General features: G+C 49.9%; 1 protein-coding gene across 2 annotated transcripts in view; it reads left to right on the forward strand.

The window, feature by feature from the left end:
• The window catches only part of ECE1 (endothelin converting enzyme 1), a 114,413-nt gene that overhangs the window by 36,084 nt on the left and 58,520 nt on the right, over positions 1 to 19,809 (forward strand). The window contains exon 2 of one of the 2 annotated variants that reach the window (XM_067566970.1): positions 14,844 to 14,930. In XM_067566970.1, the coding sequence (XP_067423071.1) occupies positions 14,844 to 14,930 (87 nt within the window). Of the gene's footprint in view, positions 1 to 14,801; positions 14,931 to 19,809 lie in introns of those variants that run through there. The other variant, XM_067566969.1, reaches the window with a different exon arrangement.

The raw sequence follows: 19,809 nt of genomic DNA on the forward strand, positions 1-19,809 counted from the left end.
GATGTTCACCTCCTCCCCATTCTGTGTTGCCCAGTGCAGCAGTCTGGGAGCTGACCTTAGGTTGCCTCCCCCATTCTGTGAGGGGCCCACACTTTCCCTAATCTTCCTCTTGTTAGTAACGTATCTGTAGAAACCCTTCTTGTTCCCCTTCACGTCCCTTGCTAGCTGCCACTCCAGTTGTGGTTTGGCCTTCCTGATTTCATTCTTGCATGTTAGAGCAGCATTTTTATAATCCTCCCTAGTCATCTGACCAAACTTCCACTTCTTGTAAGCTTCTTTTTTGTGTTTAAGCTCACCAAAGTCTTCTTTGTTAAGCCAAGCTGGGCGCCTACCATATTTGCTAATCTTTCTGCACATCGGGATGGTTTGTTCCTGCGCCCTCAATAAGGTTTCTTTAAAATATAGCCAGCCCTCTTGGATTCCTTTCCCCCTCATATTAGCCTCCCAGGGGATCCTGCCCATCAGCTCCCCGAGGGAGTCAAACTCTGCTTTTCTGAAGTCCATGGTCCGTATCTTGCTGTTCTCCTTTCTTCCTTTTGTCAGGATCCTGAACTCGACCATCTCATGGTCACTGCTGCCTAGGTTGCTACCCATCTCATGGTCACTGCTGGCCTTCAACCTACCGGTGGTACTCAATGCCTTCGCCTGGCAGTTGCTTGTCAAATTTGATTTCACTTGCCCGTCTACCGCCCGGGGAAGAGCTTTCCATGGTTTCTGGGCACAGGCTCGTTTAGCCATTGATGTAAATGAAGCTGCTGCCTACGGGCACTATAAGGCACAACATGCAGCCAATGATGCCTGAAGTCTCTGATGCCTGGTAATTGCCCAGGAGATGGACGGTTGTACCTACAGTAATTTGCATATACATTAGCTGCTCACATCTCCCTTGCTAAATGCACAAAAACTGCTTGTTGGCAGGATTCAGTAGCGACTAAAATCCTGCAGTTGATTTTCTTTTTTTAACCCCATTTTTATTGATTTATTTTTGAATGCCTGTGTGTTTGCAAACTCAATAACATTAATGCACTCCCACTGCTGCTGAACTCTGCATATAGGGTCCTTTTACTGGATGCAGCAGATCAATGGGAAAAGAAAATAAATGAGAGCTTTTTTATTTTTTAAAGTTAAGCAGTTCAGTTACAAACAAACCTGTGGTTTTTAGTCTTCTGTGTTGCCTCGTAGTGGCTGGGCCATAAGGCGCATAGGAGATTTGCTGCTACAACTGTCGGCAAGGAGAGATCATCTTTAGTAAAACCATTAGGGGCCTGCATTTTTTGGTACTTGAAGAAGCAGAGCTCTAGGAAGGCAGTATGGCCTGGTGAATTGAGCACCAACCTACAACTCAGGAAACCTTGGTTTCCAGTCTACTAGCCTGCTGTGTGTTGAATATGTGCAGCTGCATCTCTGTGCTTCAGTCTCCCAATCTGTAATAGTGATGTCTTTTGTAAAGTGCTTTGAGACCTACTGATTAAAATAGCAGTAGAACTGTTATTGTGTTAGTCCTGGCTCCACCGAACTTGATGTGATTTCGTATTGCAGGCTTTGAGAGAGGTTTGTTTATGTTTATACACTAAGCTTGCTCATTTAATTTAATAGGGAACAGGATGTTGTAGCAATGTTTTGTGGTATTGTTTACATGTTTTTGCATTTTTGGTAGCTTATTTTCTTCCTGGAGGTATAACGTATCATGTCCTTCAACTAGCGATGGATAGTTTGGTGCTGCCCCATCCAGCTCGTGTGTTGTTATGCCTTTTGGCAAGCAGCAAGGACACTGCTCAACATGCATTTCCTCAACTCTTCATAGAAAACCTAGCTGGGCTTCATTTCAGCTTGCACTACAGTGGATCATCATTGTCCTTGCCCTGGAGTTTCCTGGGGAATAGGAAGTTGCAGGCCCCTTTTGGGCTGTACATGGGACACCCCTGATCTCAGAACAGAAGAAACTTTGTTGTCATCTTGTGATGGAGCTCATCTCTTTGGTGTCAGGAATGCAAGGGTTCAGTTGTTCAACCAGCTGTTTGTTTCCTCACCTTCCTGCTGCCAGCCAAACTAAATTAATTCTGTATTTAGAATCCAGGGAATTGGACTCCTGATACAGCTGAGAGGTACCGGCTGGCTAAGAGGGCGGCGGCTATGGCAGTCATTGAAGTGAAAGCCTGGGCCTGGCAGGAGTTTGGAAAGACCATGCAGAATGACTGCCGGACTGCCTCAGTTGTGTTCTGGCAAACCATTCGTCGCCTTAGGAGAGGTTGGCGGTATGTTGCCTAGGCTGTTCTCAGCAAGGGTGGTGAAACGCTGACTGCAACTGACGAGATTGTTGAGAGATGGAAGGAGCACTTTGAGGAACTCCTTGACCCGGTGGACATGCCCTGCTCTCAGTGAGCACTGCCAGAAATCCCTGGTGGGATTGGATCTATTTCTATTGATGAGGTTGCTGCAGCAGTAAAGTGCCATTGAAGTAGTAAGGCAGTAGGTAAGGGTGGATGAGATTCGCCCAGAGATGTTAAAATCACTGGACAAAGTTGGGGTGTCGTGATTAATGCGCCTCTTCAATGTTGCATGGTGAAGTACGTTGGGACTAGCAAACTGGGCTGGTGGCCCTGATCTTGAAGAAAGGAGACCAGACGGTGTGTTCCAGCTACAGAGGGACCACATTCCTCAGCTTCCCCGGCAAAGCCTATACAAGGGTGTTGGAGAGGACACTATGCCTGTTAGTTGAACCTCGGATTCAACAGGAACGATGCGGTTTCCATCCTGGACATGGAACAACAGACCAGCTCTGTTCTCTCGCAGATACTGGAGGTGTCATGGGAGTTTGCTAACCTGGTCTACCTTTGTTTTGTAGACCTGGAGAAAGCTTATGACCACGTTCCCTGAGATGTCCTGTGGGAAGTGCTGCAGGAGTATGAGTTGCCACTGCTGCATGCTATCGGGTCTCTCTGTTCCCAGACTAAGAGTTGTCTGCATTCTTGGCATTGTCGAGTTTGTTCAAGGTGGGCGTTGGACTCCACCAAGCACGTGTCCTGTCCCCACTTCTGTTTGTGATCTTCATGGACAGGATATCAAGGCGCAGCTGAGTTGGGGCGTGTTTCCGGTATGGGGACGTAGAGATGGCATCTCTTCTGTTTGCAGATAATGATGTCCTTCTTGCTTCGTCAGACTGTGATCTCCGGTGCGCTGAACTCTTCGCTGCCGAGTGTGAAGCAGCTGGGATTGAGAAGCAGCTCCTCCAAATCGGAGGTCATGGTTCTTTCACAGAAGAAAGTGGAGTGTTCTTTCCAGGTGAAGGGGGAGCAGCTGCCCTTAGTGGAAGAGTTTAAGTATCCAGGGGTCTTGTTCGTGAACGATAGTAAGCGGGAGCGTAAGATTGACCGGCAGTGTCAGTGATGCAGGCGCTGTATAGATTGGTGGTGGGGAAGCGGGAGCTGAGTTTTTAGATGAAACAGACGGACTTGTAAACAGAGTATGTCCCCATCCTCACCTATGGTTGTGAACTTTGGGTAATGACCGAAAGGATGAGGTTTTGGGTACAAGCGGTGGAAATGAGGTTTCTCCACAGGGCGGCTGGGCTGACTGAGATAGGGCAAGGGGCTTGGCCATTCGGGAGAGCCTTGGAATAGAGCTGTTATTCCTCTGCATCGAGAGGAGTGGTTTGGGCACCTGATGAGTATGCCTCTGGCAGTCTTCCTTTGGAACTATACCAGGTACATCCCACTAGGAGGAGGCCCAGGGCTGACCCAGGACATGCTGGAGAGATTATATCTCCTGGCTGGCCTGGGAATGCCTGGGAATCCTCCCTTTTTGCAGAAGAAAGTGAGGTCTGGTCCTTCCTGCTCTCCATGCTGCTGCCGTGACCCTCACCAAGAAAAGCAGCATAAAGGAAAAGAAGAATCCAAGCTAAAACAGCTGCTGTCAGCTACTGTTGCAGGTTGTTTTTGAGTTGGTGGCTCAGAAATACAATGACCTATTTTGTTTAAATTCAAGTCCCTTGGAGGCAAAATTTTAAATGATGTGGCCCAAGATTTGAAGGCGGAAATACTTGCACACTTGCTGAGACTGTACATACAGCTCCTGTGGCTGTGCATTGCACATGGCCACTAATTAGCTATTTGCATATGAAGTCATCCAGTACGGCTTGTGGGGAGAAATACATTTGCAAATGTAGGCACGCAATAGCATGCATGCCTCTGGCTAATTAAAAATAGGCCTCTGATGTCTTTCATTATCTGGAAGTATTGTCCCAGTTATTAATTGTGCAATTCAAAATCTGTCTGCTGTAGCTGAACAAAAGCCAAAGGATGCAGAGCACAAAGGAATAATAATATGTAACAGTGCAGAATAGCTAGGAAAGTTGACTAGTTATTTTTTGTAGGCCTGTTATGAAATCTCACTTGGAGGAGCCTCAAGTAAGCCTAGTGGTGTGACAGCAGCACATCCCTCCCTGCTGCCCTAGTACCATTCACTGCATGATGCTTTGGCCAGCATAGTTCCTTCTGTCTCTTGCAACAATTGCTGACATGGCTAGTTTGAATTAATGGATGACAAATACCCGCACACCTTCAGAGAACTTGATGAGGGTAATCTGGTAAACTAAACTTAAATATCAAAACTCCTCATTTCCCCCAGTATTTGGTCACCTCCGTTCCTGCTTCAAAGCAGAAAAGGAAAGAGGATTTGAATCCCTTCCTCCCAAATAAAGCCCTCAAATGCCCTCTATCCAGCTTCCAATAGCTTCAACGTCCCCCCCCCTCCCCCCCCCCCAAAGGACTTCTACCATGTGGTTGTGTTGTCAGTACAAAAATCTGCAGCACATTGGAAAATATGGTGGCAATATAGCACTGATCTAATATGAAATGAGTAAATGACAAAGGCGGGACAAAGTCCTGTAGCACTGACTGCACTGGGACCTGTCCCAGGAGTGCTCTAAAGCTGTGTTCATTTAAGAAGGAGCCAGTAGATGACCCTCAAGAACATGTAGCTTAGTCCCTGGGTTTTGTAAGTCCAATGAGACGTCTTGTGCCCTGTAAATGGCTTCCTCTGGGCACTTCTTGACAAGTGCCACATAATTCAGGGATCTCTGCTGCATTCTTTGGTCTGATGTACCACAAAGGAGCCTCGCCTATACTGAGAAGTTAACTCCTGTCAAAGAAGCTTTCTTCCCTTGTACTACAGTAGCATCTGAGGGACTCAAACAAGACTCCATTTTGCTGGCTGCTGCAGAGACAGCCCTTGCTCTGAGAGCTGTACAATCTAAATTGACAGGACAGACACAGGATGGGAGAGGAAGCCACTTGCCCAAGATCACACAGGAGATCAGTGGCTGAGCTGGGACCAGGACCCAGGTTTCTCAACTCTAAGTCCCATGCTCTAGCCATTAGGCTATACTGTCGGCCACCTTGAGCCTGAATAAATCTGTCTGCCTGGAAAGAAGCAGTTAGTGATCTTCAAAACCCTGCTTGGACAGCTGCATCTCTAAGTTCTCTTCCCTAGCCATCACCAGTTTGATGTGTGCGCTCTTTGGCTAAGCAGGTTTTGATATGGTTTGGGCTTGGATGAGAGACCTACATTGGTGTGGGAATTGGAGAGAGAATGCACATCGTTCTTATATTCAGATCAGAATATGAATGTCATTCGAACACTGGCCACAGGCTGACCCATGACCAGAGGTGAAGTGTTACCTGTGTTGATGTCACATCTAATTAGGCCTTATCAGCACATTGAGATACTGGGAGAAGTTCCCACCTCTTGGCTATATTGTTTGTCTCCCTCCAGACTCAGAAGTGTAGTGATTTACTGTACATGTGGAAGGGCATGGAACTTAGATTGCATGGAAGCTAGTGAGATAAAAGCTATCCTGGAGCACACAGCAAGTCTGCAGGAAACTGGCCCAGACTCTAACTCTTTGGAATGTGCAGGCTTTTCCGCATGTGTAGATTTGTATTGTCACTCCTCAAGAATTCAGAAACAGATTCCCGCTATTGTGTTGCCCAGCTGAGGGGATGCAGCTAGTTGCTGAGTCAGAGCCTGTCTATACAAGCAAAGCTACTGTCTTAGGGGGCCTGCCTTCTAACATAGTCTGGACTTATGCTGTTGATAGAACCAAAACATACATACATTTTTTATATATATATATATAAAATGTATGTATGTATCGTCTTATAGCATGTTAAGATTTACTGTGATCTGGTGACACGCCTATAACATGTCTTGGTACAATCTGCACAGACTGCATTAGAACACCCTGAGATCACTTGTGTTCCACCATGATCCTTCCCAAAGCAGCAACTTGGCTAGAGCGCACAGGTCTTTGCTATGTGAGTCTTACACATCATAGAGTTCTATAAGACCAGGGCTCTTCATGTCAGGAGCGATATGGTATGAGCCTATATACACTTTGGGCCAATCACGCTCCCATGGAAAAAAACAACCCACAGCCAATCCCAGTACCCACAGCATGAGTGGAACTAGGCTCTGAGTGGTCTGTAGAACAGCGATTCCACCCCCTGGGCTTAGCTCAGGTTCCCAGCTGGAAGTTGCCATTTGCATGCAGGATCTCACCCCCTTGGTTCAATGAGTAAAATCCAACAGTTTCAAGTCAATTTCAATAACTATCAGTATGAGAGGGCACACTGGGAACACATCAAGTCTCTGGGTGAAGGCCACAAGGTTTTATGGGAGCACTAAATCTTTTACATTGATGTGGCAGCTGTGTCATCTCTTAATGCCCTCCCTATGTTGTACTAAATTTATCCTTGCTCCTTATTCAGTGGAAAGCCTGTTGCCATTTTGAAGGACTCAAGGAAATGTTCCTGATTATCTACCGACTCCTATAGCTGTTCATGCAGAACGTTGCCCTAAGAACCAGTCTGTTGATCTTCAAGGCAGGCTAAAAAACTCCTTTTATTAGTGGTAATATAACAATAGTGCCCCATTGTGCTAGGGAGAAGACAACCCTACCCCAAAGAGATTACAGGCTAAATAGACAAGGCAGATGGGAAACTGAGGCACAAAGTGACTTGTCCAGGGTCACGCAGTAGGTTATTGGCAGAAGTGAAATTAACACCTAGGTCTCTGAGGCCCCATGAAGTGCTCTATCCAGTAGACCACACTGCCTTTTATTGGCTCTGTAGGAGGAGGCAGAATTGAGCTAGTTTATTTTTTGTTAGTAGATGGAAGGGCTTCGGGGAGCCTTTTTGCTACAAGTGTCCCATTTAATGTTCTACTGGAGATGTCCCTGGAGATTACAATAGGCACTGCCGATAAAATAATGTATCTGAATTGAATCGTCTCTCTCCAACATTCTGCAAACTGGAGGGGAAACCGAGCATTAGGCTTCCCATTTTAATGGGAAGCGCCTTTCTGCCACTCCGAGGAAAAAACACTTCTGTAGAAGTCATCAAGGTTGTTTTTTTGCTTGCGTCACGTCAGTCTCAGACAATGCTCCACAGCGCTCGCTGCCATGGTGGTGCCAGCCACAGAGGCTGAGCGACAAAGGAGTGTTTTTTCAGGGAAGGAAATGGTAAGGAACAGATAAGCCCTAAGCCCGGCTGGATGTTTGCTGGCAGCAGTGGAGATACGGAGGCACATTATAATGTGAGAGATTTCCATTTGCTGTGTTGGGAACTCTCTCTCAAGGGCAGGGATCACAAATGGCTGAGAGGGATCGCAGTAAGGAGGGATTAATTGGCTTGGTTGGAGAGAGGAGGGGTATATTTGCTTTTTCATCAGTTCTGTCAAAGAATGGGAGAGGATACAGCACTTAGATAAATGTAGTGGCTGGAAAAAATGTGGAGGAAGGGCAAATTCATGAGCAAAATCTTCCCATCTCTGACTTTCTCCAGTTGTAGTTTTCTGGGCAGATGCTCAGGGGAGTCTCACATCAGCCTGAAGTTACTTTAGTGTCTCTCCCAACTTAGCCCCAGCTAAAAGGGGCCCAACCTAGCATCAGTTGAGGAGTGCCAGGCTGGGGTGTAATGTGGCTGCTTAGTGATTGGCTCTGAGTAAGAGACACAACAGCGCACCCCTGGGGACCGTGGGGAAGGCTGCTTGTCACTAAGGTCGAGTGATCTGGGGTGCTTTGTGTTATGAGGGTTTACTGCAGTGGTGCCCGAATTGTGAGGGGTGCCCCTAGGCAAGGGAGTTCAAGGGAGTCGGGGTAGAGGGGGGAAGGAGCGTCACCAGTTAAGGAAGGAGCGTCACCCAGTCCTACTCTGCCTCTGGCTCCAGCCACATCTCTGCTGCACCCCCACCCCAGCCCGGCTCTGCCCTCGTTCCCTCTCTGCCCCCAGGCTAGCTCCGCCTCTAGGCCTAGTTCCTCCCCGTCCCCAGTTCTACCCCCAGCTCTATCTTCAGCCCACCCTCCTCTGCTGAGCCAGCTGTGCAGCAGTGGAGGGGGTGTGGGCAGATTCCATTACTTGTAAGGGATGGTGCATTGGGAGAAGTTTGGGCACCACTGGCGTAATGACAGACCCCCTGCGCCTGACTTTTCAGAGGTGCTGGGCAGCAGCATCTCTGATGAAAGCCAACGGGAGCATGCTATAGGTTATGTACCATCTGACTTGCATAATCTGTGACCATATGTTCCTCCGGCAAGGATCCTGGACTAGCCTGACTCATCACAGCCGCACCTTGGATGTTATCAACATCTGTGCAAAGTGAGTGAAATGCTACCATTCCTGTTGTTGTTAATCATTTATTTGTACTGGGGTAGTACTGAGGTGTCCAAGTCATGGACCAAGAGCCTGTTGCACTCGGCTCAGTACAAAACCAGAACGGAAAGACAGCCTCTGCCCCGAAAAGCTTACTAGTGGCAGTGCTTTTCTCTCCCTTGGTAGTGGGGTAAGTGACTGCACACGGAGCAGGCAAGCAGAGAGTAGGCCTGTAATGCACTGTTGCTGCATGGTGGTTTAGCCAGGGGGGAGGATTAGCCTGTTGTAACTGGGTGGGAATTCAGTGAAGATAGGATACTAGGACCCATTTGTTATGGCTCAGGAGGGTGCAGCTCCTGCCCCCCACTTCCCCAGCAATACCCCTGCCACGGGGCAGAGCTGGTCCTATGCTGCCTCCTCGGAAGCCCTGGCTCTAGGGAGCAAGCTGGAGAGAGAAGAGGCAGGAGGGGGTGTAGCCAAGACAGACAATTCTGTGCCCCTGCAGAGTCCCTTGGAAACAGGAGGGGAGAAGGAGGGTTGCCACAGCCTGTGCTGAGGGCCAAACTGGCTCCAGAGGCCCCAGAATAGGGGAGGCACAAACTATCTTCCTTTCTCCCTGTCCTAGCACCCACACAGCCAACCCAGCGTGTTCATACGACCCAGGAGTGAAGCAACCCAGAGGCACCCTCCTGTCCCCGATACCCAAGAGGAGCAGGGCAGTGACCCCAAGGGCACATTAAAAGGGCTATGACAGTTCAGCACGAATTTCATTTCGTGCATGAAAGAGCTAATGAATCCGTTCCAGCACATGGCAGACCGGAATTCCTCCTAAATGTTGGGTGGGTGCCACTGTGCAGGATGCAGCAGCCTATGCCGAGATCATTGTTAATGTTTCATTCCAAGCCCTCCCAAAAGCACAAGGATTCCCTTCTATTAAAGAAACGGCCATTTAGGCTTTAAAACCCCCAATGATTTCATTCCGCTTTAAGGCTTGTATACACAGGGCAATGGACTGGTGAAGCCACAGTGGTATAATTATAGTACTATAGCTACAACGGTATAACCCCCATCTGGATGCTCTATTCTGATATAAAAGCAACTAGCTTGTGGTAGCCACGCAAGGCATTCCTCACAGCATCACACATTTCCTGCCAGCATGCAGATATAACTCAATTAAATGCTAGTAACTTTAGCTACCTGTGAGATCATCATTTTGAAGCAATATTGGAGAAGTGTCAGCTGAGACTAGGGCCTGTCATGCTAATCTCTGTACATACGCCCCAGTCCTGGACTAGGTCCCCATGGTGCTAGGCGCTGTCCAGACACAGAACAGAGATCGTCCCTGCCTGCAGACTTACAGTCTGAACGGACAATGCAGGTGGAGGGTGGGAGACAGCAAGTTTCATTACTCCTATTTTACAGAGGGGGAACTGGACAAGTGACTTGCCCAAGATCATACAGGGAGTGTGTGGTGGAGACTTGGATCTCCTGAGCCCTGGGTGTTAACCACAAGAACAGCCTTGCTCTTCTGTCCATAATTTAAAGTCCTATAATTCCAGTGGTTTCTCTGTGGCTACACTGAAATGGAGCTGCAAGCACTGAGGCAGCCACTGGGGTCTTTAGCATACAGGGCTGGGAAGCCTAGGTTTTAACCCTGGCTTTTACACTGATTTTATGACCCCAAACTGCTCCTATGAAAGTTGGTGACAAAACCTATCCTGACTCCAGTGGGAGTGGGCCAGGGCTCAGTCTGTGACCTTGGGAGTCAGAGCCTCTGTGCCTCAGTTTCCCCATTTGTAAAACTGGATGAAAAGTAGCCTAGAAGAGAAGCACTTCATCAAAGCTGGCCAGGAACGAGGCATTTTGTGCTGACAGCCCCTTCTAATCTAGTAAGAGTTCATTAAAATTCAAATAAAAAATGGCAGCCAGGCCTTTTAAACACCAGGACAAAATAAACATGCTTTAACTGAAGGTCCTAGGCCCCTCCTCTCCTGTCCCAGCAGCAAGCAAGCCTCCTTATCTTGCCTGGGGGTCCCTGACTGGCCACTGCCTCATCCTGGCTCTTCTAGCAGCTGGACAATCCAGCCTTGGTTCTGTCAGGGCCGGAGCGCTGGGGCTGGTCTTAATGACATCACTTAGTGCTGCGCAAAATGTCACGCCCTCTGCAAAGTAACTAAGCCGGCCCAAGTGCCTCCACCACAGCGCTACAGCTGTGCTGCTGTCGCCTTTCCAGTGCAGACATATCCAGCATGGCTCCTCTAGGCGGAGCTTGGAGATCTCACCTCACTGACTGTCCCTCTTTGCCAGGTGACTCGTCCTGTGGGTGGGAGAGTATGTCAGGTCAGGGCAGCAATGCCTCCAGCGGGGTAGAAAAGGCCTGGCACACCCTAGCCCACACTGTTCGTTCAGTTAACTTAGTGGCTCACTGTGTTTCTCAGGCAGTATTTGAACACTGAAACAGGGTGTGAAAATGTATTCAAGTGTAAGGAGCACGTAACCGACACCTTCGGATTCAACTCTGCATGAAGAACCAGCTCGTTGAGGCTTTTCCCTCTCTGACCCCTGTAAGCTGTGCAGGGGGATGACCCCTCTTGACTTCGCTGGAGCTCCGTCCCACACAGACTAGCTGTAGCCTCAGGATCCGTGGCTGCAATGCGTACAGGCCTGATGATTACATCTCTGTTTGGTTCGTTTGGCCTGTTTGCCTTGGAACATTCTCGTATCAGAAATCAGAAACCTGGAATTTCTTCAAAGGCAAAACGCATGTTGAAATGAAGTTGATCTCTAAACATTTCCCTCCTATGCCCTGATTTTAATGTTTACAGGGTTCTAGAGAGGTGGTTGAAATTAACTTCACAGTTGTCGCTGATGCAGTGATGAAAGGCAGGAGTATATTAAGAATATGCTCTACATCGGTATTAGCCAATTCGTAAATGGCCAAGACCTTGCTGGGGCCTCTGTCTGTTTATCAGTGTTTTGAATGGGGAATGCTGTAGGGGGATAGCACCAGTCATCGACTGAGGAATTAAAACCCAGGTGCAATATCCTGCAGGATATTTAAAGAGGCTGAGTGGAGGCAGCTGCTTGCCAGAAAGCATGAGCAAGGTTAGCTGTGGCAGGGGCTGGGTGTGAATGTTCTGTTTAATATAGAAGGGGAATGTTTATGGGACATGTGGGAAGGGAGGAAGAAGCGTTTCAGAATTAGGATGACTAGCAAATTGTTGTCAGGCTAGAGTTTCCTGGTTAACCCCTTACCTGCCACTGCTGGAGCTGTCTCTTAGCAGCAAGTCTGTCCAATAGGCTGAGATTCCTGCCTGTGCTGGGAAATTTATGTCAAGGCCACAGGCAAATAACGCAAGGGGAGTGGCACAATGTACTGGCTTGGCAGTCTAGTGCCAAGGCAGCCTGTGTGACCGAGGCCATGGGTGGAGGGCAGGGTGAAGTCAGTGAGTTCGATTGCTCTCTGCCTTACAGCTCAGGGAGACACTGGCACTGGCCAAAGCCAGGTAGGATCCGATCTAACTGGACCAATAGCATCCGCTCTTATGCCCCAGGCAGAAGGGGCTCCCAGGTCTAAGGCAGGGGAAACTCAGACCCACAGGGCTCAGTGCTGCTATGTGAGCAAACTGCACTCTCTCCCCTTTCTATCCGTGCTCTGGGCCTGCTCTGGGCCTGTGTGTGAGTGGGCTGGGAGGAGGCTGAAGGTGCATCAGGAGGAGGAGGTCTGCAACTTCACCTTGATTATCTGCTTGGGGGAAGAGAGAAGAATAGAGGGAATCAGACTTTCAATTAGACTTGTATGGAAATGCAGGGAGGAGGGGGGCTGTCTGCACATGGGCTTGGGGCCTTTTGAAGGGAGCTAGGATTTTTCCTTGCATCCTCCAAGGCAAGTTCTCTATCCTGCTCAGGCCTCTTTACACTGCTCTGGTAGGGTAAGGGAGCTGGAAAGAGCCTCCAGGAATACTCCCCATGTGAAGGGACTCTTCAGCATCTGCCCTAGTCCCAGGCTGTAGCATAAGGGACACATTTGGGGTAGGCTAGTGGTGAGGAGGAGGCATATCAGAGCACAGTACTGCAGATATGGACTGTTTCTTGGGGTTCATAGGGAGGCCTGGGAAGCAGAGCTAAGTGTGAGAAGGCTCAGTGCTTCTCTAACGTATGCTGGGCTCTGCCAACCTGCAGCTCGGTCCAAGAGTGTTCATGCACTCAGGCCTCCCAGGCGTGCCTGGAGTCTGAAGAGACCAGGTATCACGGCGGACTCCAGAGTTTTGCATGGCCTCCTGTTGGAGTGAAACCACCGCCATGCCCTTTTCACAGGTGCTTGGTTTCCATGAATCCCTGTCCAGGCTCCTAAACCCGAGCTGAGGATGTGGTTTCCCATCCTCGCCCCAGTGGTTCACGCCCTGATTTCCTGCAGTAGCCATCAAATAATAAGCTGCTGACTTGTCAGCTACCTGCCCCTCTCCTGCTGTGACCTCAGTCATGGTGCATTTCTCATCACCTCAAAAGGCAGCACTTTCATTTGGGTCTGGCTAGAGAGCAACCTGAACTGCAAAGCCTAGAAACTGAGTATGCTCAGATCCAGGGTGTGGGGCTGGACACATTGCTAATTCTGGCAGTGCCCACTTAGAGCCATTCAGAAACAGCAGCAGTCTGGATGGGGACTACTCAGGACAAGTATTTAAATGAGGGAGCCTAGATTAGGGCAGCAGGATTTGACCTCTAAAGCTGGAGCCAGGGCACATCTTTGCTGTTACTGCATTCAGGAAGGCTTGGGGCAGTGGCAGGGGTGGGGTGGCTGGAGGACTCGATGCTCTTTGGAAGATTGGGTAGCGCCTAGACTTGATAGCTGGGAAGGTAGGAGGTGGTGGGAGAGTTGGAGAAGTTGGGCAGGAGTGGTAGGATGCCCTCCTGGTTGGCTCAGTAGAATCCAGCACAGTATCCCAGTTTCAAACCATCTGGGGTGGTCCCTCAAAGCTGAGACAATCCTGCCAGCTAGGACACCCAGCCATACTCCACACAGGTGCAAGCTCCAGGCTGGCATGGCACACTCAGCATGTGTGACTACGGGCTTGTCTACACTTACCTTCGAGATTCTGCAGCAGTCGACCAGAGTTACGCAAGCTACGCAAAAAACTTGCATAACTCCCATCGACGCAGCGTTACGCCACTTGAGAAGGTGGTCTTAATACGCCGATTTCTGGATCGACTGAGTGGGTCTTCACTGACCGCTCAGTCAATCCAGAGAAATCGATCTGTGAAGAGGTAGTAGCCCATGTGGAAAGGTCCAGCATGTGGGTGAAATGATTGGTATATCACTGGGGTGATGACATGAGAACCATCTACTTCTCTGGCCATGCCATCTGCCTCTACCTCGGTCTCCTCTCCAGAGAGCAGCCCTGGCTTGTTAGATAAGCCAGAGGGACGGGGCAGTTAGGAATGGAGCCGGGGCAGGGGTGGAGCTAACAGTGAGAAAAGCAGGCTGGCCTCTGAAACAATGCCTTGGCTCCGGCTGTGGAATGCAGCTTTACAAACACAGGCAGACTTTATTTTACTTCCTCTTCTCTGGCTCACTCCCTGATCCTGTGTTTTGAAACGTGCATGTCTGATGTTCCCAGGCTGAGCTTGGCAGTTCCTCTCTCTGCACAGGAGTCCTTCTTCCCATTGAAAGAGAAAGTTTACTCAGGGCTAAGAGGAGGGCTGCATAAGATACGTGGGGGTGGATGGTTTTGGCTGTGGGTGGGCTGACTTTCTTGTGCCTTTTTGTAGTCTCTTCAGATTCGAATTATTCTTAGGTAACGTTATAGCTCAGTCATTTGGATTCAGCACAAAGGAGGACTTACAACCTGGCTGGGCGGATGTCCCAGCCAAAGGCAGTCTCAGGTGCCAATCCACTTCGCCTCTCTGGGGAGGATCTGCAGAGCTGATCCAGGGAGAACGGGGAGGTTGCCTTGATTAACTTTGTTCAGAGATTTACCTGGGAATGCTTGGACAGATGGCTCTGGAATCACCAGCTTCTTAGTATGAGCAAAGATCACATGAGGTGGGGATCCAACCAGCAAGGGCTGAGCTGATGTCCGAGCTGCCTGGTTCACAAAGCAGTGTCTGGCTGGCTGGCCGGTCCCACCCCAGCAGCCCCAGGTGCTCCTTGCAATGGAAGTGCTAAAGGAATCTGTTCTCCATTTGACATTTCAGATGTCTACCTACAAGCGGGCCACGCTGGATGAGGAAGATCTTGTAGACTCGATCGGGGAGGGAGAAGTTTACCCTAATGGAATCCAGGTAGGAGATCCAGTCCATGACACTCCGCTTTGCATGCAATGTGACTGTAAGGTCATTCCATACACAATGATTGTCCTGCCACCATACCATGAGCAAGTGGGCTGTGCAGGGCATTTGCGCCTTGCTGATAGGAAGGAACTTTCCTCCAGTGATGCAAGGGCTCAGAATGGGCCCGCTGCCCCCTCCCCTACATCCCTCTACCTCGTGACCCTGGAAGCCCCATTCACCCTATCCTCAGGAGCAGGTGCTTCTCTCTGGGCTGCTTCCTGCCTCTACATGCGCCTGGCCTGCTCTCCCATGGCACAGCTAGGGGAAAGTGCCGCCTGTTTACACTTGGCTGAGGGTGGAGCCATGCAGAGACCTGGCCAGCCGAGGCTGGAGACACGTTGGGGCTCACTGAATCTGAGCTCGAGCAAAGGCTGAGCGGGGAACACTGTCAACAAGCAATTTTTGCTTTCTGCATTTGCCCTCCCAGATAGTCCCTTGAATTCTCCCTCCTCGGCCATCACCCCTATCCCACCATTGGCCCAGGGCTGTCTGTCAGCAGTCAATTGCCTTAGGCACACTGACTTCAATGCAAATGGTCGTGGCCTGACTCCAGCTTTGGTGTAACTCCACCAGTGTCCGTGGAGAGGCCGTGAGGAGGGCATCCTTCCATCCCTTAGTCTCCATGGTGATGTGGGAACTCCTAGAAACCCTCAGTTTGCCTGCACAATTCCTCCCTCCCACCTGGGCCAAAGCTTTGACCTGGCAGGCACCTGGAGCAGCCCAGCTGACACACAGTAAGGTGCAGAGCCTGACCCATAGGTGAGATGAGCAGTGGGGCCTCTGCTTTGTGCCTGCTCGTCCTCCAGAGCTGTCCAATCTATCCTCAGCTGATTCCACACCATCTGCTGGGTCCCTGGCCAATGGAAGGACTGGATTAGCCCCAGGGTAAACCCTGTCTCATCCTGCCTGATCACTGTCTACAGTCATCGAGGCAGGGAGGAGGTTTCTGGTACCGGAGGGCTCTCTAAGCACACAGACAAAGGCAGAATAAGATCCAGTGGCTGAAAGTAGAAGCCCAGTTCAGACTAAAATCAGATGCAGGTTTTGAACAGTGAAGGTAATTAACCCTCAGCACAACTTGCCAAAGGATGCAGTAAATCCTCCATTGCTCAGAGTCTTTGACTCCTGATTGGATGCTGTTATTACAGAGCTGCTCTAGCCCAAGTACAAATCACTGGGTGAAATTCTCCAGCCTGTGCTGTGCAGGAGTCAGACCAGATGGTCATATTGGTCCCTTCTGGCCTGAAAAAATTATGAAAACAAGGCATTAATACCAGTGACCTGATAAGGCCTGAAGGATCCTTTCTAAGAAGGAAAAAATCCTATGTTTGCCTGAATGAATCCAGTACAGTTTTCCTCTTAGCTTGCATTGTGATGCTGCCCTCTCTGACTTTCCTGGTCCCTTGAAATAAATTGAGGGGGCAACTGCACACCAGGGTCTAGAACTGGCAAGCAAACTCTCACATCTGCTGTGTTCCACAGGCCAGGAGAGATGGGATGTTGGAGAATTCCACCACTTTATACACCACCCCTCCCTGTTCCAAGCCCTGAGTCTTCTTCAGATAAAGGAATAGCTAATAAAATACTACAGGGCTGAACTGAGTGCATTGATAGAACTATGAGTGTGAAACTTACCGCGGTCTGGCTGATGCCGGGAGATAAGGGAGCATTTCTGAGTCCAGGAGGATCCTGGTGCTCCAGGAAGTGCTGCTGGAGATTCAGGAGACAGTGCAGTGCCTCTGCATTGCTAGTGAAGTGAAGTGTAGCAGGTGCAAGGGGGTTCTGATGCTGGACGACAAGGCAGAGGGAAGTTCTGATCATGGTCCTTCTTGTAGGTGTCAGCCCTGTCTATCTAAGGGATACCCATCATTGTGGTATTGGAGCACATTGTTTTCAATCGTTCATGTACCTATCCTCACACATCCCTGGGAGGCAGGGCAGGCACAGACAGGCTGTAAGTGACTTGCCCAAGGTCACACAGGACATCTATGACTGAGCCCTAAACACTGGGTCGTCCTTTCTCTTGGTGCTCTAGCAAGCAGCCATTTCACTCAGCCAGCCTCAGTTCTCCTCGGCAAGGTCAGCTGGGTACAGGATTCTTCCTCGTTCAATGGATGTGTTGGGGTGGGGCATGCCGTTAAACATCTGAAGGTATTGCCTTGGGGAGGGTGGGGGGCTCTCCTTCATGTCTTCTAGCCTGTAAAGAATGGAGGACATTATAAGGGCAAGAGATCAGTTTTTAAAAAGGCACTTGGAGAAAGAGACTCTCCATCTTACAGGGGCTGCACTGGATGTGCCCATTACCAAGGAGTTGCATGCATGCCCAAGCAGGTTCTGGTGCTCAGAGGAGGCATGTGTTCCCAGAGTGAATGCAGCCACACTCAGACCTCACCCCCTCTCTGAAGTAGTGGTTCCTAGTGTGATGCAGCAGGAGAGTGATCGATGGGAAGTATACAAGCCCCAGAAGGATCAGAGCCTTGTTCCCTGTGGACTTAGGAGAGATTACTACAGGTCAATTAGAACACCTGAGGCCAATCAAGGCCCTGCCAGGGACCTGATTAAAAACCCCCTGCTCCAGCCAGACAAGGGGGAGAGAGTGCAGGGAGTTGATGGTAGTATTGGAGGAGTGCTGGAACTGACTGGAGGACTTGGAAACCAGTGAAGGGAAATGCTGGGAAGGCGGCTTGCCTCCCAAACCCCTGGCTCAAGGGCACAGAGACCCTGCTCAGACAGGGCAGAGGGACATCTCAGTTGGGGGGAGGGGAGAAGAGACAGAGAGTCCCCAGGCAGGAGGGCCAAAGGGGAAGGAGGGCAGGGAGCCAAAAAGCTGAAGGAGCAGAGTGGGAAGTAGACCAGGGGAAAGAATCATAACCTCAAGCACTGGGCGCTACCGGAGCAGCCATTCAGAAACAGGGACAAAAGGTGACACACCGTGACCCACCACAAGAGGGGAAAGTGTGGGAGCCCCTAGAGCAGAGCTGGAAATTTGCCACACTAGGTAGGAAGAAACATTCATAAGTTAAGTCTCTAATTTCCCTGCAGCCACACGCAGAAGCCACCTCAGGATGTCTCCAGTCATTTTCTCTAGCTAGCAAGATCCCTCAGAGTTTGGATCAGAATCACTTACCAAGAGTTGGCAGCTAGCATTTCACAGGGACCAACTAATTCAGAGGCACTGTAGCAATCGGGCCTGAGAGACCATGCTGGTTGTGTATGAAGTTAAGAATCGCTGCCTCCAAGCATGTAAAATAGCATCTCCAAGTTCTTCTTTACATGCTGGTCCCCATGGAGATTCCAGATGTGGGCGCACATGTGCGCCAGAGCTGGAACTGTTTGAAGTAGTCTCCGTTGACCCGTGTGCTCTGCGTGTCCCACATAGTGTCCAGGTTTGTGCAGCTGCTTGGGTTGACACCCCTCAGTTCCCTCTTACCACTGGATGTCCAGAGTCGGAACCCCTCTCCTCTTTGAATTCGATCTGCATCACCAAGGGAAAAAAAAAAAGTGAGTTTTATTCTTCATAGCTGTAGTTAGAGCATAGTTTTGTAATAGTTTAGGGGAAAATAAGTTAGTTAGTTAGTTAGGACAACCAACGACCACCACGGGAAGACATCTGAGGCGTCCCACCCATTCCGGGGGGCTATGCCCAGGCAGGTCGAGTTCAAGAGCTATGCTTCTTGGCTGCAGTCCTTCCCACCAGCGATGAGCACTAACACTGCCTTTATTGCCTGGGTGAGGCTCACGTTGTCACATGATGCTCCATCTGTCACTCTTTTTTCCATCACGAATCCGAGAAGCTAGAGAACTTAAACTCTGGAAACATCTCATGGGGGATGCAATGCATCTGCATGCACACACAGAAATGGCACCAATGGACCTGCCAGAACACCTGGCAGCACCAGCAGTGCGTATGTGCCCCACGGGTTCGGCTCCGATGAGGCCAGCAGCAACAAATAAGACCCATAAGATTCATAAGAAACATAGCCATGGGCACAAGGGTGGATCCTTGGTCAGATCCACCCCCAGTGCAGCGTTACCTCCCCGAGCAGAGACAAGCCGGGCGAGAATTCATGTACTGACACACAGGCACCTGCTCTGAAGAAGTCCAAGGCAGAATGGAAAATGAAACACCTGGTAGGACCAGAGCCCATGGCTGCCACGACGTCTGGTGCACTGCCGGCTCCCTAGACATCGCTGACTCCACTGGGCCTATCAAATTTGCTCTGCTCAAGACCGAGCGCTTCCCCACTACCACAGGCTGTCGCCTCTCACTGCTACAGCTGAACTGTTTCTGCCTTTGGACAGCTCCCTGCCTATCCAGGGATCACGGGAGACCATGCAACCACCGTCTCTGGCAGATGAACCTCTGCTCCTCCAGGAACTACCAGCTCGACCACTCGTACCATCAACGCCGCCATTTCCTGAGCAGCACTCAGAGTGGTCCTCAGAGCCGGGACCATCATTTTCTCCAACCCGGAGTCCACGGTATCAACACCATGCATATTTACTATCATACGCACCACAGGCAGAATGTTGGTTCCAATACAGAGTGGACTGCTGGTAAAAGGAAACAATATGCCTGACCTTACTGGCAACACTGGGACCCTCATCAAGCTCCTGGAGCACCACCACACTGCAGACCTACATCGGAGTACTCTTCCTCCATCTGTGAAGAGTCACAGGCATGATGATGCCCTTGGAACCATTGGAACTGATGGGAGCATCTTCATCTCCAGATGGAGGCGCTCATCCCTCCCACGCTTTCCCTGCCTGATGATTATTGGCAATTCAGGACGTCCTTTGCCGGATGGCAACGGCCCTGAACCTCACGGTA

Source organism: Emydura macquarii, unplaced genomic scaffold (assembly GCF_026122565.2).
Source record: "Emydura macquarii macquarii isolate MOO-44397 ecotype Brisbane River unplaced genomic scaffold, CSIRO-AGI_Emac_v2 contig_2768, whole genome shotgun sequence".
NCBI lineage: Eukaryota > Metazoa > Chordata > Testudines > Chelidae > Emydura > Emydura macquarii.